The sequence below is a fragment of the Schistocerca cancellata genome, chromosome 8, assembly GCF_023864275.1.
Source record: "Schistocerca cancellata isolate TAMUIC-IGC-003103 chromosome 8, iqSchCanc2.1, whole genome shotgun sequence".
In the NCBI taxonomy this organism is placed as follows: domain Eukaryota; kingdom Metazoa; phylum Arthropoda; class Insecta; order Orthoptera; family Acrididae; genus Schistocerca; species Schistocerca cancellata.
The window spans coordinates 398,150,814-398,178,175 of record NC_064633.1 but is presented as its reverse complement, the minus strand read 5'-3'; the positions used below and the strand labels follow the sequence as shown (position 1 = coordinate 398,178,175).

The 27,362-nt window shown below is 37.8% G+C and overlaps 3 protein-coding genes across 5 annotated transcripts in view; 2 read left to right on the top strand and 1 right to left on the bottom strand.

Annotated features, from left to right (window-relative positions):
• The window catches only part of LOC126095767 (protein AF-9), a 112,950-nt gene extending 109,499 nt beyond the window's left edge, over positions 1–3,451 (bottom strand). For 2 of the 3 annotated variants that reach the window (XM_049910571.1, XM_049910572.1), the window contains exon 1: positions 3,214–3,451. In XM_049910571.1, coding sequence (XP_049766528.1) covers positions 3,214–3,225 — 12 coding nt within the window. In that variant the 5' untranslated portion in view covers positions 3,226–3,451. The remainder of the gene's footprint in view (positions 1–3,213) is intronic. The other variant, XM_049910573.1, reaches the window with a different exon arrangement.
• Positions 3,452–3,566: 115 nt separating this feature from the next.
• The window catches only part of LOC126095766 (elongation factor-like GTPase 1), a 591,625-nt gene continuing 567,829 nt past the window's right edge, over positions 3,567–27,362 (top strand). Inside the window, exons 1-2 of the mRNA XM_049910570.1 lie at positions 3,567–3,719; positions 11,235–11,412. Coding sequence (XP_049766527.1) covers positions 11,249–11,412 — 164 coding nt within the window. The 5' untranslated portion in view covers positions 3,567–3,719; positions 11,235–11,248. The remainder of the gene's footprint in view (positions 3,720–11,234; positions 11,413–27,362) is intronic.
• LOC126095770 (cytochrome c oxidase assembly factor 7 homolog) lies at positions 3,717–7,747 on the top strand. The gene has a single exon (XM_049910576.1). The coding sequence runs from the start codon at positions 3,784–3,786 to the stop codon at positions 4,483–4,485; it is 702 nt and encodes a 233-aa protein (XP_049766533.1). The 5' UTR covers positions 3,717–3,783; the 3' UTR covers positions 4,486–7,747.

The window sequence follows — 27,362 nt, the reverse complement described above, 5'->3', positions numbered from 1 at the left end:
GCTGTAGAATTCTTGAATGTATTCTCAGTTGTAATCTACTTAATTTTCTTGAGGCTGAGAAGCTTATATCCACAAATCAGTTTGGTTTTAGAAAGCCTCACTTGTGCAAAATTCATCTTGTCCTTTTCTCTTGATATACTGCAAACTATTGATGAAGGGCAAAAGGTAGATTCCATATCTCTAGATTTCTGGAAAGCGTCTGACATGATGCGACACTGCGGATTCTTAATGAAGGTACAATCATATGGAATAGGTTCCCAGATATGTGAGCAACTCGAAGGCTTCTTAAATAATACAACTTCAGCATGTTGTCCTTGACAACGAGTGTTCATCAGAGGCAAGTATACTGTCAGGAGTGCCCCAGGGAAGTATGATAGGGCATTTATTATTTCACATATACCTAAATGATTCGACAGAGAGGAATCAGTGGTTATTTGCTGATGACGCTGTAGCATATGGGAAGTTGTTGAAGCTGAGTGACTGTAGGAGGACACAAGACGACTTACATAAAATTTCTAGTTGGTGTGATGAATGACAGCTAGCTCTAAATGTAATAAAATGTGAATGAGTAGGAAAATCTAACCCAAAATGTTGAAATACATCATTAGTAGTGTCCCATTTGACAAAGTCACGTCAATTAAATATCTTGGCATTACACTGCAAAGCGAAATGAAATGGACTGAGCATGTGAGGATTGTGGTAGGGGAAGGCGACTGGTCGGCCTTCAGTTTACTGGGAGAATGTTGGGAAAGAGTGGTTCATCTGTAGCCTAAAGGTGACTGCACGTAGGATGCTAGCAAGAATTATTCTTTAGTACTGCTTCAGTGTTTGTGATCCTTGCCAGGTCAGATTAAAGGAAGATATTGAAGCAATACAGAGATAGCTGCTAGATTTGTTACCAGTAGGTTTGAACAATATGCAAGTGTTAGGGAGAGGCTTTGGGAACTCAACTGAGATCCCTGGAGGGATGGCAACATCCTTTTTTACGAACACTGTTGAGAAAATATAGAGAACCGGCATTTGAAGCTAACTGTAGAAAGATACTACAGCTGCCCACATAAATTCAACCTAAGGACCACAAAGATAAAGATACGAGAAATTAGGGCTCATTTGAAGACTTAAAGACAGTCATTCTTCCCTCGATTTATTTTCAAGTGGAACAGAAAAGGAAATAACTACTAGAGGTACAGGGTAAAATCCGCCAAGCACTGTATAGTGGCCTGTGGTATATGTAGCAGATGTATAAGTTGGGTAGATGACTTTAAAAAACACGTTTACCACAGAATACTATAGTACATGGAAAGGTCTAGGGAAGGTGCTTATAGAGCAGTGAATGTGAAATTGCTCTTAATTTATAATTCAGTCACCCATTCGCAAATTTTTATTCAAACTGATTTCATCTGCATGTTTATTGCTTTCTGGAAACATGCCCTCTTGCGTATCTAAAGCACGTCATATGCATTGACAACAATAATAGAAACAATTAAGTCGTGCATTGCAAGCATTTGACACACACTCATATGCACATATTAATTCAGATAAATGAAATTCACATAATACCGAAAAACGAAAATTCAACTGTGATTTTTATAAGTATCACTGTCACTTCTTCACTTTTCATGTTGTGACAACTGCTATGGAAAACTTCTCAATGGTAAACACTATTAATTTTTTACATTCACCTATATAACCTACAAAGTGAAATTCACTGTTTTACAGATACACGCCATTCCATAATAATAAACATATATCTTAAGGCTTGTGTGTCTTGCATAATATGTGCATTTTGTATATAGCACAGAGAAACTAAAGCCTGTAAATTATTTCCAGTTCATACTGAAAGTGACTGTTAGTGATCTTTACACAAGCAATGTTCTGGTAAATGTAAATTATGTGGGAATAAAACTGTGCTTGTCAATTATTCAGTGTTTCTACTATTCAGTGAGTGCTCTCTTTTAACTCCTAAATTATTTACATAATAATGATCTACACAGATCAAATTGTTGCCTCTTTCCATAAGTTAGTCTCTTACTTGTACCACAAATTCCCAAGTTCTCAGGAATTAAATGTGTGACCAAGTGAGGTATATTATGTCATGTGTGTGTACAACTGACAAGAAGAAGAATAGGCCTAATTAGAGAAAAAGGAGTGAAGATATCTTTCCTGTACATTCCAAAAGAAGATTTACAGAAGAAAAATGCAGATGACCTTGCTGCTGAAGAAATGCCTCCTGGTATGTTGAATGTCTATGCAGTCTATTATTTTTCATTTCACTTAGTGGAGCACAGTAGGCTTTTTTCCCACAATAGAACTTTCCTGCTTGGATTAAATTATCAACTTGCTCAACTCTGAGCAGTATCCATAAAAATTGTCATATTTCTCTTTGTTATGATGTCACTACTCATCCACTTCTCCTTCACCAAAAGAATAGTGTATACATATAATTAACCTATTGAAAAGAAGCGATAAATGCAAATTGTTATTATGCTATCCACTATGTTCCGAATGTTTTAATGACGTCCTGTGATCCAGTGTTGGTTGAAAATATATACCACTGCACACCTAAAATACGAATGGCGAAAAAAAAAAAATCAAAATTAGTTGTCACCATTAGATCTGAACTAATGGTATTTCGCGCAAAGATTTTTTTTTTTCATTGCTTTAGTCTACCAAAATGTGGTGGGGGATGGGTTATGGCTCAAAACACGGTTCTGAACAGACGGCCTGAATAAAAACTGAAATTCTGAACAACATGAAAATCATTTCTTTTTCAAAGTTTTTTGTGTCACTGTGTAACTCTATCGCGTAATAATTACACTGACAGGTCTACTCTAAAGCAATCGCTATACACAAGGCTCTTCTGCGGAACATAGTTGTCGCTGTGTTGCCTTTTACACTTAAAAACTGAACAATTACTTTCATTGTGCCATACTTAACGAAACTGCCACACAATTGTGCGATTCTGTCAGTACTGGCATTTAAAATTCCGAGAGTCAATACGTAATTAATTTTTTTTTTCGTTACTTAGGGCTGACGGGTCAAAAATGTAAAATCGTTACGACTTTTTTTGACAATATCTAGGAAGTAATTCTTAATGTGAAGTTGTACATGTATTTACCCGAAAGAGTGCCAGAATATAGTACAGGAAAAATCCAATCACGTGTATTCAAATTTAAATTTACGTAAAAGAAATTTTTATATTTCTAAACGCACCGAATATGCCATATCCTGTTTACACTGATACTGAAAAGATCATTCTTGGCAGTCTTTGTATCCCTTGGTGAAAATTTCATGTAACAATTCATTACACCGTTGTTACAATCACATTGCACTTTTACTAACTAAAAATATTTACATCCTGCCGCCTGCAATAGGCAAGGAAACATAACAACAACATCAACACGTAATACACAAACAAACCTCCCTACAACACAGAGCCGTTTTACTCGATTAAAATTTGGAGCGATAGTCTGTTGTCAACAGGTACGTCAAAGCTTCTCAAACAATCAACAAATGCTGCTCAGCTGTCTTGAGACGAGAGCACAGATCTTTGAGATATTAAAACTTTGAAATAACAAAGGAGAGTCGGTAAACTTCGGTCGGCGATATTTGGGGCAGAAGAGTTGTGTGGTGTTGCAGTAACCCATATTAAAGGTGTAAATAAATGACAGTATGCAGAAGTGAGTCACTGGAGGCTGAAAATATTGTGAGACAAGAAGGTATAACAGTGCTTCATAAGCTGTCGTGTTGACTAAATTAGATTAAGCGAGTGTGTTGTGCAATATGGGTGTAAACTTAAAAGATGAAGAAGAAGTGAAGCAATACTTACATAATTTAGGTATTGAATATCGTTTTGGTTGCTATCAAGAAAAGAAACCAGAGGTATGTCATTTGTTGGGGGATTACTTAGAAGCCATCAAGAAGGATTTTGATAAAGCAGCGAAAGTGTATAAAACTAACTGTGATGACTATAATTTTGGTAAAAGCTGTCAGAAATTTGGAAATTACTCATTTGTTGGGAAGGGAAACATCACTAAAGATACAGAAGTTGCATTTAAGTATTATAAAAAGGCATGTGACCTGGGTGAAACAAAAGCTTGCTTTAATGTTGGCGTTTTAAACATTCTAGATACTAAAAACAGCAGGAAAGAGAAGGACTATGCTTTAGGGGTAGCTTCACTACACAAATGTTGTGATGATAACGACGCGCACTGTTGCTTTTATGTCAGTACTATGTTTTTACAGGGTCTGAAAAATGGTTTCATTGAGAAAGATATGGCTAAAGCTTATTCATTTTCATTAAAAGCTTGTGATCTAGGTAGCATGCAGGCCTGTGCAAATGTAAGTCAGATGTATCAGAGGGGTGATGGTGTTGACAAAAATGAAGATTTAGCCGAGAAATATAAGAAAAAAGCACTGGAATTGCAGCAACAGACATTCAAACAGCAGCAGCTGGAGTTTCAGCAAGGGACAAAGCCTGTGTAATTGAATGTTATGTACAAGCAAAGCAGATATTTATCAAAATTAAGTGCATACTTAATAAATAGGCATGCTGTTTCAAAACTTCCTAGCAGGACATTGTAGCACCTGTGTGACTGGGTTGCATATTGCTGGGCAGAATAAAACACAGAATTACTTTTGGAATATGCATTAAAAATGGACTACTCATGCTTATGGCAATTTGAGATGTACAGACAATAATTGTCAATAGATACTATTCTTATCACAATATATTATCAGCTCTTTGTAGTTTCATGAAAACGAACTGAATGTAAAACATTTGTACTGCCTGTAAAATGTGGATTATTTGCTCTGGTGAATTTGTTTTGGGTTTCAGTAAGACTGTAGGAAACACAGTACAGCAACAACAGGACACATCTCTCTAGTGTACTAATAATTGAGCATATTTGTTCTGTGTTGACTGAGTAACTATTGTCAACAGAACATTATTCTAGACTGTCATGTATAAGATCTCTCTTTGCACATCTGAATATCAAAAATGGATTATTTTTATGTTGGTGGCAAAAAAGAACAGAAAAATGACTAGACCACATGTATTAAAATGTCAATGGAGGGTTAGGTATTGGATCTTGGTTGTGAGTGGATTTTTACTTATGATGGGAAAAAATGTTTGTTTTGTTGCTGAATGATAGTGACAGGCTATCTACATCCACAGGTACATCAGTAGCCCTTGTAACTGAGACTCTTTGTATATCACTGCCATACACTGAGGCCTGGTATGTTATTGTCCTTGCTAATTTCTCACAAGTGTTGAAATGTTTTGCTCAGTCTTAGCAGTTTGTATCCCATATCACACTGCATTTGTACAGTTTTAATAGTGATTTTCTTTTTTATTATTATTTTATCAAATTGCCATATTCAAGTGGTTCACATACTTTTCTTTTGTCTATTAACATATTATTTTGTCTCTTTGAAGCAGTGTGCTGCTTTTACAGAGGAATCTTTAAATATGCATTTTGTAGTGAATCTATCATTCTAGTTTTGGATAATATCATATGACATTTACCTCCACCACCATTTGTTTCAAATCATATTTTTATATTTACCTCAGAAAAGTTGTTATATTAATTATTAACATTTGGACATACTGTAGGCCTACAGAAATTGATTGCCTTTTTTTCTCATTTTTGGTTTGGTCTGTAATGGACCATGAAATGCTGGCTTCAGACTCTGAAGTCCAACTTCAGGAAAGATGTGGTTTACATTCAACTCTGTGGTTATTAATGGGATTTAATTTTCTGTTGGTCTCTGAACTTATTGGAATTAACAAAATAGTTATAGAGGAAGTAGTATATTAATTAAATAATAATTATGGTAGTTGGTGTTTGAGAGACCAAACTTTTTTGTCATTAGTCGATTTGAATGAAAACATCATCAGCATTCAACTTCACTTCTTGAGGAAGGTAGCATGCCTATTTTACGTGCCATTGATAGAAGAGTCCTGTCCAAAGGAATTAGAATGTTATTGAAGAGAATATTGATTTCTTAGTTTCATATCTGTGTGAAATTAGAAAGTAGTGACAAAGACAGTGCAGGCTGAAATCAGTTTCACTGAAAGTATTTGCAGTATATTGAATGCAAACTGCATTTTTCCATAATTTCATTTTAGATTGATTGCGGGCTATCTTTAGAACATTTCTTCCTCTTTCATGATACTTTGCAATTAGATAACTGTTATCCTTTACCTGTAAAAGATGTAAGGGTGTTTGTTTAGAGTATGTTGACAAGAGTGTTTGTTTAGAGTATGTTGACAGTACAACTTTTTCTTTGCTGTTGGAAACATGTAATTTGTTGTATTGACCTGTGTTTACATTTCATGTATTAGTCCAAAGCAGTCTGTATTTCCTACACCATCAAAGATAGTTGTGTATGAAATTAGAAAACAATAAATCTATAAAGGCACCATTTCACTAGCAGGCAGCAGTATCAGATGTACAAAATGGTGAAGCCACACGAGCTTTCTGAATTCACTTTTCTTAGATCTGAAAAAAAGGGGTGAGGTGAGAAAAGGTGATTAGGGGCTTTTGAAGACTAAGGAGAAAAACATCCAGGAGCATGGATTGAGAAAATGACAGTGGGCAGGAAGAAATGAAATTTATCAATAAAATGCCAACAAAACATTATATTTGAATATATGAAAAGCTAAAAATGAGAGAGAAGATAATTAGAAAATCAAGATTAGACGTTATGGGGGCCACATGTTTTTTGAATTATGGCAGGCAAGAACAATGACAGCATTCTTTGTGCAAGAAGTTATGTGTTGTCAATGTAGTAGACTTTTGTTAAAACTCGTTCATTCTTATTAGCAGTGGCCCACTTCTTGTTTTCTCTTCCCTATGTTTTTCTCAGTGTGGGAGCAGCACACTTCAAAAGCATGCAGGAGCGAGGACATTTGTGTACATCTGTTGATCTGAGTTCAGTGTTTTAATTTTTTTTTAAAGATATTACATTACCATAATGGGGTGACACTCACTGCAGGCTTTGATTGTACTTGTACATTTACATTCTGTAAAAACTAGTGAAGTGCTTGTCAGAGGGTGCTTATTTTTTGTTAAATATTCCAACTACCCGTTTTTAACTGTCAGTCAAAATGTCATTAATATTAGTGTTGACATAATCAACAGTTAAACTGGAGATTGGCTTTAAGTTTTCTCACTTTAGGCTAATTGCAAATTATTTATTTCTTGATGACTACAGAATTATGATGCTGTTTTGTCTGAGCTGATTGTTATTTGAAACATTTCACTGTGACAGCTGTCAGAGCTTACGGATTGTGTGATAACTGTAATTGTATTGATATGCCTAAAATTTGTTGCAAAGACTTATAGACTTATGAACCTCTTAACTTCCATTTCTGTATTATTTGATTCTTACTCTTATATAAATTTCTTACACTTATGTTATTATTATAACATTAAACTGCTGATTTCTGTTGTATTTGTTCTGTCCTATGAGTTTTTCTTCAGGGACTCTATTTGTACCATATCTGTGAGGGGCTGATGGGAATGTGTTACCTGTATGTTCCAGTTCACTGATTTAGCTAGCATAATTTTGAAGCAGGAAATAAAATGTAATTAAAGGACACTCAGTTCAAAATGACCTATGTAAATGTATATTTATATAACTACCAAAGATTGTGGGTTGCTGTTTCACTTGTTGTTATACATGAGAATATACTTTTTTAGTCAGAAGATTGATGTTTTTGGAATAAAGATCATTCACAAAAGGAACTGCCTCATCTTTATGTACTACCTGATGGGTTCCAGTCCATTGCCCCATCCACTACCTAAAGTTATAAGTAAAATATTATATTAATCATGTTTATTGAGAAACATAGTCCACGTGATGCAAAACCAGAGCAAAATCTTTAGGCACTAAAAAACACTGAACCACAGTAGACTGTGAAGAATAAGAAATACTATGACTCCATAACAATTCTGTAAGTTTAAGGAAAGAAAGAATGAAACAGAAGGGTGTCAAGAGCTGATAAAAGATGTTATAGGTTATGATTTGACTCTGAAAACTTACACTCTAGGAGGTGTGCAACGACAAATTAGGAATTCTGTCATCTTCTTTCTTACATATAGGGAAATGAGTAATTCTGAAATCTGAAAGTTTTGATCACGCAGAAATGTAAATACATTGCTCCTTTAAGTTATTTGACTAAATGTTGTAAGTGCAGGAGGAGAAATCAGATATTTCCCGGAATTTACTTCTTTTATGACATAAGCAGTAAGGTAGAAATTTGATACCTGAACCACTGTTATCATGATTTACATTTTTAAATACCACTAAATGAATTGATGTCGGTATTATCAGCTGTTCACAATAAAAATAAAAGTAGATGTACTTGAAACAAAACCTGTCATATAGGTATGAAGTTGTCATTCTTTTAGAATAATTTAAGGATAATTTTAAGAAGCTAAAAAATGAAATACATTTAATAGACACTGTATTGAGTTACTGGATAGTGGAAGGAGTGGTTCTCAAACATATGGTAAACTAATAATCTTCTAAGACTGTTTTAGTGGTACCATTATGGAAAAAGATATGTTAAAAGCCAATGGTCTTCATGCAAAAGGGGGGGGGGGGGCAGGGGCTAGTGTAGATAAGTGTGAAAGTTACCAGTCATCTTTGTTTGAAATGATGTGTTGAGTATGGCATAGATCAGTACAAACACAGAACATTTTAGAAATAATGTTTTTCTAAAAGAAACCACAAATTTGATGTTGGAAATAAAATCCTGATGAAAAAGAGAATGCATTCAAAACACAAAAATAAACAAATAAATTTTTAAGGGGAAGTGTTGAATGAGATTTACTTGGAAAAATTAAAACAATTAATAGTCAAGATGAACATATGAGGAGTGTGCAGAAGTAGGTGAAATATGAAGATGGATGCAGACAATAGCCAGAAAAGATAGCTTTCATTGAAGATTTACAATGCTGTGCTAACCTTTAGGTTATGTTTGCAGTTGTAATGATGCTGAGTACCACATGCTGCTGTGGATGCTGCATGGTTGCTTTTTGGAAGAACTGTGACCACAGTAACTGTGCCTATGAACACCTAAAATATATATTATGTGGGTATCCTATCAATCAGCTTGACCAGTCTGTTGTAAAGGAACCTGCAGTTTAATTTGGAATGTGACTTGTTTCTACATTTTAAAGCTATACTACAGCTGAAAGTCACATTATCAAGAATAGGCCACAGCTCGGGTGTATTTCTAACCTAATACTTTTCGATATTTGTCTTTAAGTAAGAGAAACTTCATTTCTTAACATGTGAAAGTGGAAAAAGGTAACAGAATCTGATGGACTTACATGTAATGCAAACACTGTGGCAATTAAGCTAACTATAATTACACTTCTTTTAAACCAAAACTCCGTTTCAACAAGATAAAATAAAATAAAATCAATTTATTGTAGTGTGAAATGAAAAGTGATTTGAATTCATTAATTTATGCATGCAAAAAATAGAAACATTTTTAATGACACTGCAGTTGCCTTGTAAGTGCAACAGATGATAATCATTGCCTGTAAGTGTATCACAAGAAATCCTATTTGTCATGTAGAATATCAGTCAAGTATATAACTCTTTCCAGCATTTACTGCCCTTCTCCATGACAGGTCCGTACCCATAAAGTAAGCAATCATTTTTAAGGTCTGTTTAGTGGAGTTAACTTGTCCCAATAATCTTTCAGGCAAGCCTTGCACAATTTTTTTTTTGTCTAAGATTTAATCCTGATGTTCTGAGCACCCTTTTATTCTCAGTGACCACTAATTTTTATGTCCTTAAATTATGAAACACCACAAAAAAACGTAGTTTCATTTAGAATATATATATAATCGAAGGCTATATAAATCCTGTTATTGTGGGGCATATAATCTTTTGCTACACACTGAAATGAAATTCATTATAAATAATCCATTACAACTTGAGAAGAACAGTGATGTCCATACTTACAACACTAGAGGGGAAAATACATGTATTACCTGTTATTAAAGCTGTCAGTGGTTCAGAAAGGAGCTCAATATGCAGCAACAAAAATCTTTCATCACCTGCCCAGTAATGTAAAATCTACATCATTTCAATAAATGAATCATTCAAATGATGTATTGAGATAGGTACCACTGTGCTCTAAATTGTAGGAGTGAGCAAGGTGGTGCATAGATTACCATACAGCAGTCTCATTCTGATGGAGCAGGTTTCGTGTCTTCAACCGGACGTCTGGTAGATTTTTTCTGTGGTTTTTATAAATCAATTAAGTTGGATGCTGTGGTTATTCCTTGGGGGGGGGGGGGGGGGGGGGGCAGTCAACTTACTTTCCCACCCTTGAATAATGCAGACTTGTGTTATGTTTCTAAGTACCTCATCTACAGCAGAACATTAAACTTTAAACCTCCTTCCTTTTTTTATTAGTCAGTGATAAGTGGTTTATCTAAATCACTAAAGGTATTTTCCAGAGTGGCTCCACTGAAAAGGATCTTCCCGATCCATGTTCAGTCAGTCTCTAATTGTCATTGATGGAATGTTAAACTCTTACTGTTCTCAAATTGTGGCAGATTGTCACAATGAGTTGTTGTATTTGAGGTCTCGTGTATGTTTGTGTGGGACATATATATTTGTCACACATATTTGAGGTAGATTGGAATACATTTAACACAGTGTTTAAGTGACTTTTCATTTTGTTGGTATACTTCTGTACTCTCATTTATTATCACTTTTCAAGTGTAACAGTTGAACAGCAGCAAACTTTAACTCATTAGTAGACTCTTAATTGATACCCATGCAGCTGAGAAATTAAAAATTTAACAACATTGAAATTAAAATCTTGGTCATTGGGTTTTTCAGGCATCTGAGACATATACACAGGTTTTGTGACGCAACTTACTGCACTATCTTTAATTATTTCCTCGTACATCATAATGAGAGAGTCTGTGTTAACATTTGAAGGCTGGAGCTAATAGTTAAACCCTGAGGCATGTTCAAGTGGCTGAGCTAATGAAACATTGTCAATAACAGCCAGAGATTTGAATTCTGTGTGTGTCTGGATATAGTTGTAATCTATTTGCTGTACCAGTTTTAAATCTGTTCATTCATAATCTGTTCATTTGTAAAAAAAAAAAATTCTCCTGTGGAGACACAGATATACATGTATGAAATAGTACTAGAACCAAAGTAACAATAATTTATTTGTATTTTGTTTTTAGGAATTTGATGCAAGATGAGGTTAGTTAATGCAGAGAAATTGTCTCAGTTGCAAACAAAAACTGATCACATACGCAATATATGTATCATTGCACATGTAGATCATGGGAAAACAACATTAGCAGACTCACTAGTTGCTAGTAATGGGATAATCTCACCGAAGATGGTAGGAAAACTCAGGTATGTTACTTTTTTTTTCGAGAGATGAAGATATTTTTTTCGCATAGAGTTCTACAGTTCAGATAGCATTCATATCTTTATACTGCCTACACAGTAAAGTATTTACTCTGCAAAATACAGTTAGTATTACTTGATAACAGTTTATATGTACAATAATAATTTACCACCATAACTATCATCAAAGTAAAATAGAAACAAAGTACAAAGAATGATAATAGGCAACCAATCATATGCACGTGAATGGTGCACAGTAGCCACACTTCAAAAACATACAGTTATGCAAATTACAATACGCTCTCTAAGCAAAAAAATATTGTTACATGCTAACAGTGTACAAGATTGTCTTGAGCTACTTTTTTTTTTACATAGAGTGATTTATGCATAATTATGTTCAGTCAATCTGTTTATACTCTTCTTTTACATACATTGATTTACACATAACTATGCTCTCTCTCTCTCTCTCTCTCTACACACACACCATGTTAATTATAAATTAATAAATTATTTAATGAAGTAGAAACAGCAATTAAAAAGATGTCATTTGAGTTTGTGTTTGAAGTTAATAAGTATGTATTAAATTCTTTACATCACTGGGTAGATGGTCAGTCATTTTTATGTCTGAATACCTCATTCTTAATGGAGTATATATATTACGAACTGTTTTCAGTATGCCCAACTATTTGAAGAGTTGTCTATAAGAGTGGACACCACTTTTTATCCTTATTACATGTACAACAAACACTTATTTCCTCAATGATGAGTTAACCCAGAATTTGATGCCAAATGGCATTAATAAATAAACATAGAAGCAAATAAATTTTTAAAATTTTCATCTCCAAAATTTGCAATACTTGCAGAGTTTAACACATAAAATAAAGGAAAGGCAACAACTCACCTATAGCTGACTGATGTGTGGTGCTGCCAAAGTATTCACAACAAAGTGCCAGAGTTTGAAGTGTTCGTGAAAAGCAGTGAAGCTCATGTAATACTAGTTACAAAAAGTTCGTTGAAACCTGAAATTGATAGCAGTGAGGTTTTTGTGGAAAATTTGGGTGTATTTCAGAAGGATAGGCCATTGGGAAATGGAAATGGTGTATGTGTCACTGTAGACAAGAAACGCAAATCCACTGAGATCAATATTAAAGCTACATACGAGATTGTTTGGACAAGACTCAGGGGTAGGTGTAAAATTATACTTGGATCCTTCTATCCCACCAGTCTCATTTCCGTTGTAACTGAAAATTTCAGAAAAAAACTCAGTACACTTGTATGTAAGTTCCCCTGTCATACTGCAGTCATCAGGGGAGACTTTAATCATCCAACAATTAATTGGGAAAATTGTGGTTTTGTTAGCGGTGGGCATGATAAGACATCGTGTGAAATAAATGCCTTCTCTGAAAACTACCTAGAACAGATAGTTATGAACCCCTCTCATGATGAGAATGTATTGGATCTAATGACAACAAATAGACCTGATGTCTTTGATGATGTCCACATCAAAACTGATGTCAGTGACCATGACGCAGTTGTGGCAGCAGTGACTACCGAAATACAAGGGACAACTACAAACGAACAGAAAGATGTAAATGTACAGTAAACTAGATAAAAAATCAGTGAGGAACTTGAAACTTTCAGTACGAGACAGGAGCATGTAGAGGAACTGTGGCTCAAGTTTAAAAGAGTAGTTGACCATGCTCTAGATAGATATGTACCCAGTAGAACAGTTCATAATAGGAGGGTCCCTCCATGATATTCAATCACTGTAAAGAAACAAAGATTGCTGCATAGTAAGTGCAAAACAGAGCATAGGCTATAGTCTGAGAGATACTGAATGAAACACATTCGGCTGTCAGGAGAGCTATGCGTGATGCGTCCAGTGACTGAAATGCTTAACTCTGTTTTCAAATCTCCTTTATGAAGGAAAATCCATGAGAACTGCCCCAACTTAATGTTGGTTCCACTGAAAAGATGAATGAAAAAGGTGTTAGTGTCAGTGGTGTTGAGAAACAGCTGAAATCATTAGATTACTGAAAATTTTATATGCAGATTTGCATCTGAATTAGTCCTTCTTGTAATTGTAATCTGTCTTAGATCCCTTGAATAAAAAAACTGTGCCCAGTTCTTGAAAAAAAGCACAGGTCACACCCGTCAACAAGGGTAGCAGAAGTGATACACAGAACTACTGTCCAATATCCTTGACATCAGTTTGTTATAGCATCTTAGAACATATTCTGAGCTAAAACATAATGAGATATATTGAACAGAATGACCTCGATGCTAATCAGCATAGATTCTGCAACAATCAATCATGTGAAAACCTACTTGCAGTTTTCTCACATTACATACTGAAAGCTTTGGATTGAGACAGTCGGGTAGATGCAAAATTTCTTTATTTCCAAAAAGTGTTTGACTCGATACCATACCTGCACTTATTGTCAAAAGGATGATCAAATGGGGCATCAAGTGAAATTTGTGACTGGATTAAGGACTTTTTGGTAGGGATGGTGCAGCATGTTATCTTGGATAGTCATTTTTAACTTGATTTATTTATTCATCCAGGAACCACAATGACTTAAGATTTGTGACCCTAATACAACAAAAATGCAAAGCTCAAAATACACATACATACAGAATGTATAAGTATACTTTTATGAGGATGGGTCTGGTGGTTAGCTGTGGCCTTGATGAAGGGAGTGTTGTTTATATAAGTTACCTGCCGGCATTAAAACTGTTAAAGCACCATATTCAGGTAGCATACAACATTTATTTTACAAGAGCAAGGTATAACTAACTACTATGAACATGGAATAAACATGTCAGTGAACATTTAGCCGAACTTAAACACATTGAGGACTGTGTGATGTCACTATAATCACTGAAATGTATGATCACTCCACCACTAGTGTCAAAGATACTTGGTATTGAAACAGACTTATTTCCCTGCTTGCAGTTTACTTGCTTCATGGAGTCCATTGCAGTATTTTGTGGACTGCTGTGAGCTGCGTCTTGTGGCATTGTCACATCTGCTACAGCACCCGTAAGTTTGGTTTCTGCTGAGTGTTGTGGCTAGTTGATGGTAGCTGAAGGTGACGCCAAATTTTCAGTAGGTGGAGTAGCTGCATTGCCCATACTGATGGGGGGCAGCAAAATGTGGGCTTGAGGCAATCCATAGAGACTGTGGTGGAAGTGCCCATAATATTGATCTTAAACATCTTTTTCTTCCCTGCTGACCATTGCATAAGCTTCATAATATGGGGGTTGAAGTGGCTTGCATAGCGCTTCATACCAGACAAAAACTTGGTCATACATTGCTAGAGCCTTGAAAATAAAAGGGTGACGAGTGATGTTGGCCACATGGTGCGACAGGGCAGAGTTGTGGCCGCAGCTTCGAGACAATGTCAGATGCACCAACGCAGTCATTAGATTTGTACTCAAGGAATTCACTTGCATGCCATATTGTTTGGCTGTATACAAGATCAGCTACTGTAGCCCTGAGATCTTCCTTGATGGATGCTTGAAGGCTTAGAAGCACAATGGATAATACCTCTGTCCAGTGTTGCAAATTGTGACATCTTAATGTTCCTTTCAGTGTCGTTCCATGAGTCCCTTAGCTGCAGAGTGGCAACCTAGAACCTAGTGTGGATAGACTTCATGTTTGGCAAGGTAACGGGTGCTTGAAACAAATAACACTCAAATTGTCAACTTTGATATGTGGCAGTACAAAGAGGCATGCTGAAATCGGCAGTCCATCATCAAAAGAATGTGGTTACTGCAGTTTCAGTGGTTATATTACCCATAGGGAGTGCTTCTGACTGACGCAGAAAGAGGTCAATAGCCGTAAGGCAGTAGTGAAACTGTCAGATGATGGCAACAGCTGAATTATGTCTAAATGGATGGTTGGTTGGTTTGGGGAAGGAGACCAGACAGCATGGTCATCGGTCTCATCGGATTAGGGGAGGATGGGGAAGGAAGTCGGCTGTGCCCTTTCAGAGGAACCATCCCGGCATTTGCCTGGAGTGATCTAAATGGATGTGCTCAAATCATTGCTTATGTGGTAGAAGTGAGCCAGTTGCCACATTGACATATCGAGTCATTTTATTCCTCTGGCAAGTCGTGCACAGATGATTTGCAATCACCGAGCAATGTGGTGCAGTGGTTAGCACACTGCACTCGCATTCAGGAGGACTATGGTTCAGTCCCATGTCTGCCTGTCCTGATTTAGGTTTTCTGTGATTTCCCTAAATCACCTCAGGCAAATACCAGGATGGTTCCTTTGAAAGGGCTTGGCTGACTTCCTTCCCCATCCTTCCCTAATCCGATGAGACCGATGACCTCGCATTCTGGTGTCTTCCCCCAAATCAACCCCATCCCCCAAGCCAACAATTTGCAATCTTTGTCGATACTCGACCACACTATAAGAGCATTTCACAAGATTCAGTGTACCATGGACACCTGGATGTGCCAACTTTTTTAATGACACAATGGTTTGGTGTTGAAATTGCAGAAGGACAAATGATCACATCTTCACTACTGAAACTTCACAATGCATCCATATGTTCAGTAGTGGTACTAGAATGTGATGGACATGCAGGCTGGTTGGTCGCTCCAGTAATGCACATAACTCTGGATCAAGATGTTGTGACTTAGTGAGAGCTTTGTGGTCAATTGTGGTGTTAAACATCTTGATGTGAGAGAGGCATCTGCTGGAACATTCAAATAATCCTGAACACAAATAACATATGTCATAAATTTTCCAATGTAATCCAAGTTTTGCATCTGCCGTGGTGATGCCTTGTCTGGCATTTGATAAAAGGGAATTGACATTAGTTTGTACTTGGTGACTAAAGTAAACTGCTGGCCTTCAAGCATGTGGTAAAACGGTTTTATGGCAGCATACGTTGTGTACAGCTTGCGATCGTATGTCAGCCATCCTTGTTGTGCTTGTGAAAGCTTCTGGCTGTCAACACTGTTCTATTTACTACTGTAGTATAGGGCTCATTGCTGTTACTGATGTGTCTACCATTAAAGTGAGGGGAGGCGGGAGGGAGGGGGCTGGGTGACAGAATGTTCTAACAGCATAGTTTCAGTGATGATAGTTTTCACTTTGGTGAAACCTGCCTGTGTTGCTACACAAGATTTGATCCTCTGGTTTTGGAACACCTCGTAACAAGTCATTCATTGTAGCTGTCAACAATGCATGGTTGTGCAAAAAATGGCAATAGAAATTTATTAAGCCTAGGTATTGTCATAACTCTCATATTCTGACTGGCTCTGGGTATTTGACTGTGGCTTCATTTTTCTCTTGTGGCAGCTTTCAACTTTCTCTTGCGGTGGCTGAATTCCTTGGGTGTTGATGATGTACCCAAGGAATAGCACCTGTCACTCTGAATACACACTTCAAAGGGGCTCATAAAAGATGTGCAGAGTGACGCATCTCCTGTGGTTTGTTTCACTTGCGTAGGGCAGTCAGTGCAACGTGACACGGTTGTTTCCAGTCTTATTGCGTGTTCAGACCACGCCGTGATCACCAAAAATGTTGTTTATTAGAGTCACCCTCAGGCATTAATACTGTTAAAGAACCATACCAAAGTGGCATAAAACTTTTATTTTAAAAGAGCAAGGAATAACTAACCACTACAAAATGAAGAATAAACATATGTCAGTGAATGTATTACCCAATGTAAATACTTTGAACACTGTCTGATGTCACTATAAATGTCACAGCAACATACAATCACTATGGAACCATTCTGGCATTTGCCTGAAATGATTTAAGGAAACCACAGAGAACCTAAATCAGGATCACCAGATGAAGCGAGCTCCATCCTGCGGAATATGAGGTTGTAATGTAATTGGGTAGATAAAAAATCTGATCACTAAACGGTGACAGTACACACACAGTGATTACTGCTGAAACATTGTGCACGATTTAATAAGAGTGAGCCCTCATACTCAGGTATAAGAAGTTCTTCTTAGAGCAGTTGAGAAGGCAAGAGTGGCATGATAACTAAGGTGGTGTGAGGTACCGATGACAGATGGTTTGTTAGGTACAGATATCTTGAGAAAGACCGCCTAAATTGTGGTCCTTCTCCGTGATTGGCTGCTGCATTCGATAGTTGTGCACCAAAATGGTTATCTTCTATTATTAATATTTGAAAAATTAAACAACATATTTTCTTGAATTTCAAATTGAAGCATATCTCAATAGTGTGCTGTCATTCCATTGTTTCACAAATATTAATGTTGTTGTTGTTGTTGTGGTCTTCAGTCCTGAGACTGGTTTGATGCAGCTCTCCATGCTACTCTATCCTGTGCAAGCCTCTTCATCTCCCAGTACCTACTGCAACCTACATCCTTCTGAATCTGCTTAGTGTATTCGTCTCTTGGTCTCCCTCTACGATTTTTACCCTCCACGCTGCCCTCCAATACTAAATTGGTGATCCCTTGATGCCTCAGAACATGTCCTACCAACCGATCCCTTCTTCTGGTCAAGTTGTGCCACAAACTTCTCTTCTCCCCAATCCTGTTCAATACTTCCTCATTAGTTATGTGATCTACCCATCTAATCTTCAGCATTCTTCTGTAGCACCACATTTCGAAGGCTTCTATTCTCTTCTTGTCCAAACTATTTATCGTCCATGTTTCACTTCCATACATGGCTACACTCCATACGAATACTTTCAGAAATGACTTCCTGACACTTAAATCAATACTGGATGTTAACAAATTTCTCTTCTTCAGAAACGCTTTCCTTGCCATTGCCAGCCTACATTTTATATCCTCTCTACTTCGACCATCATCAGTTATTTTGCTCCCCAAATAGCAAAACTCCTTTACTACTTTAAGTGCCTCATTTCCTAATCTAATTCCCTCAGCATCACCCGACTTAATTACACTACATTCCATTATCCTTGTTTTGCTTTTGTTGATGTTCATCTTATATCCTCCTTTCAAGACACTGTCCATTCCATTCAACTGCTCTTCCAAGTCCTTTGCTGTTTCTGACAGAATTACAATGTCATCGGCGAACCTCAAAGTTTTTATTTCTTCTCCCTGAATTTTAATACCTACTCCGAATTTTTCTTTTGTTTCCTTTACTGCTTGCTCAATATACAGATTGAACAACATCGGGGAGAGGCTACAACCCTGTCTTACTCCCTTCCCAACCACTGCTTCCCTTTCATGTCCCTCGACTCTTATAACTGCCATCTGGTTTCTGTACAAATTGTAAATAGCCTTTCACTCCCTGTATTTTACCCCTGCCACCTTTAGAATTTGAAAGAGAGTATTCCAGTCAACATTGTCAAAAGCTTTCTCTAAGTCTACAAATGCTAGAAACGTAGGTTTGCCTTTCCTTAATCTTTCTTCTAAGATAAGTCGTAAGGTCAGTATTGCCTCACGTGTTCCAGTGTTTCTACGGAATCCAAACTGATCTTCCCCGAGGTTGGCTTCTACTAGTTTTTCCATTCGTCTGTAAAGAATTCGTGTTAGTATTTTGCAGCTGTGACTTATTAAACTGATAGTTCGGTAATTTTCACATCTGTCAACACCTGCTTTTTTTGGGATTGGAATTATTATATTCTTCTTGAAGTCTTACGGTATTTCGCCTGTTTCATACATCTTGCTCACCAGATGGTAGAGTTTTGTCAGGACTGGCTCTCCCACGGCCGTCAGTAGTTCCAATGGAATATTGTCTACTCCGGGGGCCTTGTTTCGACTCAGGTCTTTCATTGCTCTGTCAAACTCTTCACGCAGTATCATATCTCCCATTCCATCTTCATCTACATCCTCTTCCATTTCCATAATATTGTCCTCAAGTACATCTCCCTTGTATAGACCCTCTATATACTCCTTCCACCTTTCTGCTTTCCCTTCTTTGCTTAGAACTGGGTTTCCATCTGAGCTCTTGATATTCATACAAGTCATTCTCTTATCTCCAAAGGTCTCTTTAATTTTCCTGTAGGCAGTATCTATCTTACCCCTAGTGAGATAGGCCTCTACATCCTTACATTTGTCCTCTAGCCATCCCTGCTTAGCCATTTTGCACTTCCTGTCGATCTCATTTTTGAGACGTTTGTATTCCTTTTTGCCTGTTTCACTTACTGCATTTTTATATTTTCTCCTTTCATCAATTAAATTCAATATTTCTTCTGTTACCCAAGGATTTCTACTAACCCTCGTCTTTTTACCTGTTTGATCCTCTGCTGCCTTCACTACTTCATCCCTCAAAGCTACCCATTCTTCTTCTACTGTATTTATTTCCCCCATTCCTGTCAATTGCTCCCTTATGCTCTCCCTGAATCTCTGTACAATCTCTGGTTCTTTCAGTTTATCCAGGTCCCATCTCCTTAAATACCCACCTTTTTGCAGTTTCTTCAGTTTTAATCTACAAGTCATAACCAATAGATTGTGGTCAGAGTCCACATCTGCCCCTGGAAATGTCTTACAATTTAAAACCTGGTTCCTAAATCTCTGTCTTACCATTATATAATCTATCTGATACCTTTTAGTATCTCCGGGGTTCTTCCATGTATACAACCTTCTTTCATGATTCTTAAACCAAGTGTTAGTTATGATTATGTTTTGCTCTGTGCAAAATTCTACCAGGTGGCTTCCTCTTTCATTTCTGTCCCCCAATCCATATTCACCTACTATGTTTCCTTCTCTCCCTTTTCCTACACTCGAATTCCAGTCACCCATGACTATTAAATTTTCGTCTCCCTTCACAATCTGAATAATTTCTTTTATTTCATCATACATTTCTTCAATTTCTTCGTCATCTGCAGAGCTAGTTGGCATATAAACTTGTACTACTGTAGTAGGTGTGGGCTTCGTATCTATCTTGGCCACAATAATGCGTTCACTATGCTGTTTGTAGTAGCTTACCCGCATTCCTATTTTCCTATTCATTATTAAACCTACTCCTGCATTACCCCTATTTGATTTTGTGTTTATAACCCTGTAGTCACCTGACCAGAAGTCTTGTTCCTCCTGCCACTGAACTTCACTAATTCCCACTATATCTAACTTCAACCTATCCATTTCCCTTTTTAAATTTTCTAACCTACCTGTCCGATTAAGGGATCTGACATTCCACGCTCCGATCCGTAGAACGCCAGTTTTCTTTCTCCTGATAACGACATCCTCCTGAGTAGTCCCCGCCCGGAGATCCGAATTGGGGACTATTTTACCTCCGGAATATTTTACCCAAGAGGACGCCATCATCATTTAATCATACAGTAAAGTTGCATGCCCTCGGGAAAAATTACGGCCGTAGTTTCCCCTTGCTTTCAGCCGTTCGCAGTACCAGCACAGCAAGGCCGTTTTGGTTATTGTTGCAAGGCCAGATCAGTCAATAATCCAGACTGTTGCCCCTGCAACTACTGAAAAGGCTGCTGCCCCTCTTCAGGAACCACACATTTGTCTGGCCTCTCAACAGATACCCCTCCGTTGTGGTTGTACCTACGGTACGGCTATCTGTATCGCTGAAGCACGCAAGCCTCCCCACCAACGGCAAGGTCCATGGTTCATTAATAACGAGCAGAATAATAAACAACTGCTAAACGAAAAGACAGATGAAGCACTTTGGAGATCTTCGGATCACTTCTAACGTCGATGATGGGCGAAGTGGTTTGGCTGTAAGATCAGAGTTGGTTCGGAAGTCTTGGAGGACGGCCATGTTGTCTGCTGCTGTGTCAGTTAAGACTTAATTTGCAATGTGCCATTTGTAAATGTGAGAACTGGTTGGGAAGCCTCAGAGGACAGACATGTTGTCCACATGTTGTCTGCCGTGGTCAGTGTTAATTAAGACTTTATTAGCAAAATATGGTTATTTGGAACATATAATTGAGAACAGTGTGGTGTGATAGTAACTATGAAAATGTGCTGTTTGTTATTTTGTTGAAGAAGGAAAGTTATTTGTGACTCCAAAGTGGATTGTAATTGTGCAGTTTCTTGTGTTCTGCTAATAAAGCCGAGTGGCATCTCGTATAAACAAACTGATTGAAAAATTAATTATTTCTAAAATAACAGTTCCTTGCTTAGAGTTTCTTACAGCCTTAAGATAACAGATTCACAACCTATGAGCTGTTTTCTGAACACTGTAGAAGACTGCAGCTTTGAGATGATTTGTTAGAACTTATGCCTTCAACTCAGGGTGGTGGAAGCAAATAGGCATCTCGCGTGTACTGCTATCTTAGTACAAATGAGGTCAATGACACGTCATGTGTGGTAACACAGAGGAGGTATGAAAGAGAAATATTTTTGAGGGAAGGGTTTATCATATGCACGTGTTTATCTCTCCCTCTTCCCCTCTCTTTTTCAACTTGCTGTACAGAGACGGCAAAAAATAGACAGCTCAGAATATGAAAGATGTAGCAAACTAAAATGCAGTGAAGAAAGGAGCATTTACTGTGAAGAAATGCTGAGACTCAGAAATAAACATAAATTAAGGCTGGTTGGGTGGTGAGAACGAAGGACATGTTGTATCACTGTTTTCTATGTACGGAGTTCTGAGAAACTGGTGTAATCTCTGTCTTGGATATTACCCTATCTTCCACCTTTAAGCTCTTGGGTTTCCACATGTTGTCGAGTGCAGTCCCCAACCATCACTCTTTCCTTTTCATCCCATCTAGTAAGTCTCCCCTGACCTGCGGTTCTTGGTGACTTTCCTGAAATCAACCCCTCGGTAAACCTCTCCAGTCCTTTTCCTTCACCCCTCTTCCTTCCCCTTCTGCTAGAAGTAGGAGCCACTGGCTCTGAAAGCTTGCATAAGTATAACATTCTTTTATATGCATGTTCTGTCACCACTTGGTATGTAGATTTTTTATCCATCCAAATACATTATATTGTCAAAAATTGATTATTTTCATTGAATATGAGGTTAATGTCTTAACAACTACACTGCCTCATTTGCCCAATCCTTTTTGGACAATGTTGTTTGATTTAAACACAGTTTGCTCCAAATAATTTGTATTATAAAACACAGTTTTGTACTTCAGACTTCACATGCTAAGGACACCCACTGGTGACTTCTGGGCTATGTGTGTGCTGCTACGCCCCTTGTGCTAACACTAATCTGTTCAGAAAATTCACTCTAAGCCCATAAACATGCAGCTATGCCCCATGCATGTCTTCATGTTTTTCCCTCAGTCCACCTGAAAAACTGAGGCAGCATCCCATCATGATAAGTCAGATGTTGAGCTCAGGAGAATGACAAGACATCACCATCATGGACTATGGATCTTAGCACATAATTTTTTGTGAAGCCATACTCTGTGGTCATGTATAACAATGTGACAGGTTGTTGTAGTTATTCCCTTTCATTACTAACCACTACACTGAATCTTCTAGGTAATCTTTAATTGTGTAGTATTCAAGCAATCACAAAAGTCTCAACAATTTGTACCACTTAATTGACCCCTTAACTTAATGATTTTCCAAAATAATAATTTTTTTATTAGTGGAAAACATTCTGTAATGAATGAAATTTTGTGTAAACATATAAAATGGCTTTTAAGTCTCAAAATAATGAGTTACAAAATTTCAAAATCACCAATAATAAAATCCCAAGTAGACTTGTGCGCTGGACTTTGACTAAAATATCCTGAAACTTGAAGTCATTTTTTAGTTTCTGTGTAGCTATGAAGTCTAAATCATGTATTTCACAATGGTTTCCTGTGAACATAAATATAGATAGCTTTTAAAGTTCAAAAGAATGAGTTACAAAAGTTTGAAGATCACCAATAATAAAATCCTGAGTATACTCATGAGCTAGACTTTGACTAAAGTGTCCTGAAACTTGAAGTCATTTTGTACTTTCTACGTAGCTTTGAAGTCTGACCATGGATTTCACAGTGATTTCCTGTGATCATAAATCTTGGAGGAGCTGGCTGGAGCACAGTGGATGTATTGATCTTGTACCACTGGTGAGCACTTGTTGCTCAGCTGACAAACTGTCATCATTTTCAGTCTCTAATGAAACAACATCACCGTCTTCTTCACTTTCTGAACCCAATGTTAAATTCAGGATCATTATAGTAATCCTTCACTGAAAACATTTCCTAAATAACAAGAGAGGAAAAAGTCTGAAACCGCTTGTTTTCTTGTTGAATATCTGAAGACGCACACAATAAAGACGGTATGTAGTGGCAACCACCTCAACCAAAACACAACAGCCAGGTTACAAATGTAGTACCAGATGCTGTCTAGCAGCCAAACTCGTAACCATCAGTGCTGAAATGGATATAAGCTGGGTTTTGTTATTTCGAGGGTCTCTTCTTAAGTTGCTCAAGTATACTTGGGATTTTAAGCTTTCATTAAAATAATAAAAATGAGACAACTCGGGGCTTTATGTCAGGGTTAAAGAATTTTTCAAGATGAAAAATTGTGTGTAATGTGTTTGGGGTACACCTGGATAAAAACCTAAAATAGAATCAAAACACAGAGTGCTGGTGCATTTTCCACTCTTTAGGTTACAGATTTACAAAAAAAGTATACATTCATCTAAAGTGAGCAGTAAATACTCTGTGTAGATGAGACAACTGCACATCATTGCAGAGGCCACTTCAAAAACATTTTGCATTCTTACCTCCTGAACTATGGCTGACTGCTATGGCAGTCCCATGCTGACCTGCTCCAGATGTTCTCAGCTGCTGTAGAAGTTTTGATTCAAACTTGTTTACCATTTTCATCTCTATACTTTGACTGAAGCTCTTATTGGTGTACTTCCACAAGACTATATCATTGACATTAAATTCAGTAGTCAGTATTGAAACTTGTGGTACTGAAAGCTCATCAGATTTTAATTCTTTGCTTAAACTGGTTTGTGCATCTACTATTATGATTTATGTAGCTGAAACTGTTTATCAAGTTAAAGCATCTCACTCAAGAATGTAAATAAATATTTCCCACCTTTCCTAGTGCTCATCCAAAGCACAGAATAGGAATGTATTGCATGATAGTAGTATTCAACACCCAGGGAGCAATAGTGCAGCATCCAAGGCTTGGCCGAAATGTCTCACTTGCTGCAGAAAAAGCAATAGCAGTATTTCTTGATGTTCATAAAAATCACTTTTGATTCACACAGGCATAATACCACAGAGAAATATAATTTTTCATATATTCCTTTCAAGGGATCTGAATGTTGAAGTAGATCTTGGTTGTTCTCATAAGCATCTTCTTTGTAAACAATCTCAAAGTGTTACAAATAATGTAGTCTGGTTTTTTAGCAGGTGTGAACAACAGAAGTTTCCCCACAGTTTCTATGGACTGCACATTAACATTAATTCATAACTCTCCACATGGAACAACTTACTAGTTTCTTCTTGGCATGAACTGGTGCTGTCTTCTGTTAATCGTATGAGATTTTAAAAATCTGATGTTATGTTGAGACATGGTAGTTTTTAGCTGTGTTGCATCATTCCATACATATGATTTCAAAGACTTTTGCTGTTAAATGTTTTTAACTGTTAAGAGTTTTAAAACAGTAATTGGAACATATTCAGCTATGTTTATGACAACATAGTTTTTCAGCAGGTAGACATGTCTGATTTGATTATGAAACAGATGTGGAAATCACTTGACTTGTTACCGAATTTCAGAAGGGGTAGGGAGGGGGTAGGGGGTGGGGAGGATTTTCTGTGGAAAGTTTTAAAAGCTTGATGTATGGCATCAGAAGTGTCTGGAATGTAATAATTTGACTATATATATAAAAAGAAAGATGATGAGACTTACCAAACAAAAGCGCTGGCAGGTCGATAGACACACAAACAAACACAAACATACACACAAAATTCTAGCTTTCGCAACCAACGGCTGCTTCGTCAGGAAAGAGGGAAGGAGAGGGAAAGATGAAAGGATGTGGGTTTTAAGGGAGAGGGTAAGGAGTCGTTCCAATCCCGGGAGCAGAAAGACTTACCTTAGGGGGAAAAAAGGACAGGTATACACTCGCGCACACACACACACATATCCATCCGCATATACACAGACACAAGCAGATATATATTTTTTCCACGTGAAATGTTTCCCTCTATTATATAAATTTATCTAAAAAGAAAGATGATGAGACTTACCAAACAAAAGCACTGGCAGGTCGATAGACACACAAACAAACACACACATACACACAAAATTCAAGCTTTCGCAACAAACGGTTGCTTCGTCAGGAAAGAGGGAAGGAGAGGGAAAGACGAAAGGATGTGGGTTTTAAGGGAGAGGGTAAGGAGTCATTCCAATCCCGGGAGCGGAAAGACTTACCTTAGGGGGAAAAAAGGACAGGTATACACTCGCACACACACACATATCTGATATGCGGAAAAACAAAGATGATGTGACTTACCAAATGAAAGTGCTGGCAGGTCGACAGACACACAAACGAACACAAACATACACACAAAATTCAAGCTTTCGCAACAAACTGTTGCCTCATCAGGAAAGAGGGAAGGAGAGGGAAAGACGAAAGGATGTGGGTTTGGTCATCATCTATGACCGGTATATTTGAAACGGCAATAAAAACTAAACGAGCAGCGATAGAAATACACCGTTTGTTGCAATATGCTTGGGACAACAGTACATTTTCAGGCGGACAAACTTTCGAAATTACAGTAGTTACAATTTTCAACAACACTGGCACTGCAAGTGATGTGAAAGATATAGTAGACAACGCAGTCTGTGGGTGCGCCATTCTGTACGTCGTCTTTCTGCTGTAAGCGTGTGCTGTTCACAACGTGCAAGTGTGCTGTAGAGAACATGGTTTATTCCTTAGAACAGAGGATTTTTCTGGTGTTGGAATTCCACCGCCTAGAACACAGTGTTGTTGCAACAAGACGAAGTTTTCAACGGAGGTTTAATGTAACCAAAGGACCGAAAAGCGATACAATAAAGGATCTGTTTGAAAAATTTCAACGGACTGGGAATGTGACGGATGAACGTGCTGGAAAGGTAGGGCGACCGCGTACGGCAACCACAGAGGGCAACGCGCAGCTAGTGCAGCAGGTGATCCAACAGCGGCCTCGAGTTTCCGTTCGCCATGTTGCAGCTGCGGTCCAAATGACGCCAACGTCCACGTATCGTCTCATGTGCCAGAGTTTACACCTCTATCCATACAAAATTCAAACGCGGCAACCCCTCAGCGCCGCTACCATTGCTGCACGAGAGACATTCGCTAACGATATAGTGCACAGGATTGATGACGGCGATATGTATGTGGGCAGCATTTGGTTTACTGACGAAGCTTATTTTTACCTGGACGGCTTCGTCAATAAACAGAACTGGCGCATATGGGGAACCGAAAAGCCCCATGTTGCAGACCCATCGTCCCTGCATCCTCAAAAAGTATTGGTCTGGGCCGCCATTTCTTCCAAAGGAATCACTGGCCCATTTTTCAGATCCGAAACGATTACTGCATCACGCTATCTGGACATTCTTCGTGAATTTGTGGCGGTACAAACTGCCTTAGACGACACTGCGAACACCTCGTGGTTTATGCAAGATGGTGCCCGGCCACATCGCACGGCCGACATCTTTAATTTCCTGAATGAATATTTCGATGATCGTGTGATTGCTTTGGGCTATCCGAAACATACAGGAGGCGGCGTGGATTGGCCTCCCTATTCGCCAGACATGAACCCCTGTGACTTCTTTCTGTGGGGACACTTGAAAGACCAGGTGTACCGCCAGAATCCAGAAACAATTGAACAGCTGAAGCAGTACATCTCATCTGCATGTGAAGCCATTCCGCCAGACACGTTGTCAAAGGTTTCGGGTAATTTCAATCAGAGACTACGCCATATTATTGCTACGCATGGTGGATATGTGGAAAATATCGTACTATAGAGTTTCCCAGACCGCAGCACCATCTGTTGTTGAAAATTGTAACTACTGTAATTTCGAAAGTTTGTCTGCCTGAAAATGTACTGTTGTCCCAAGCATATTGCAACAAACGGTGTATT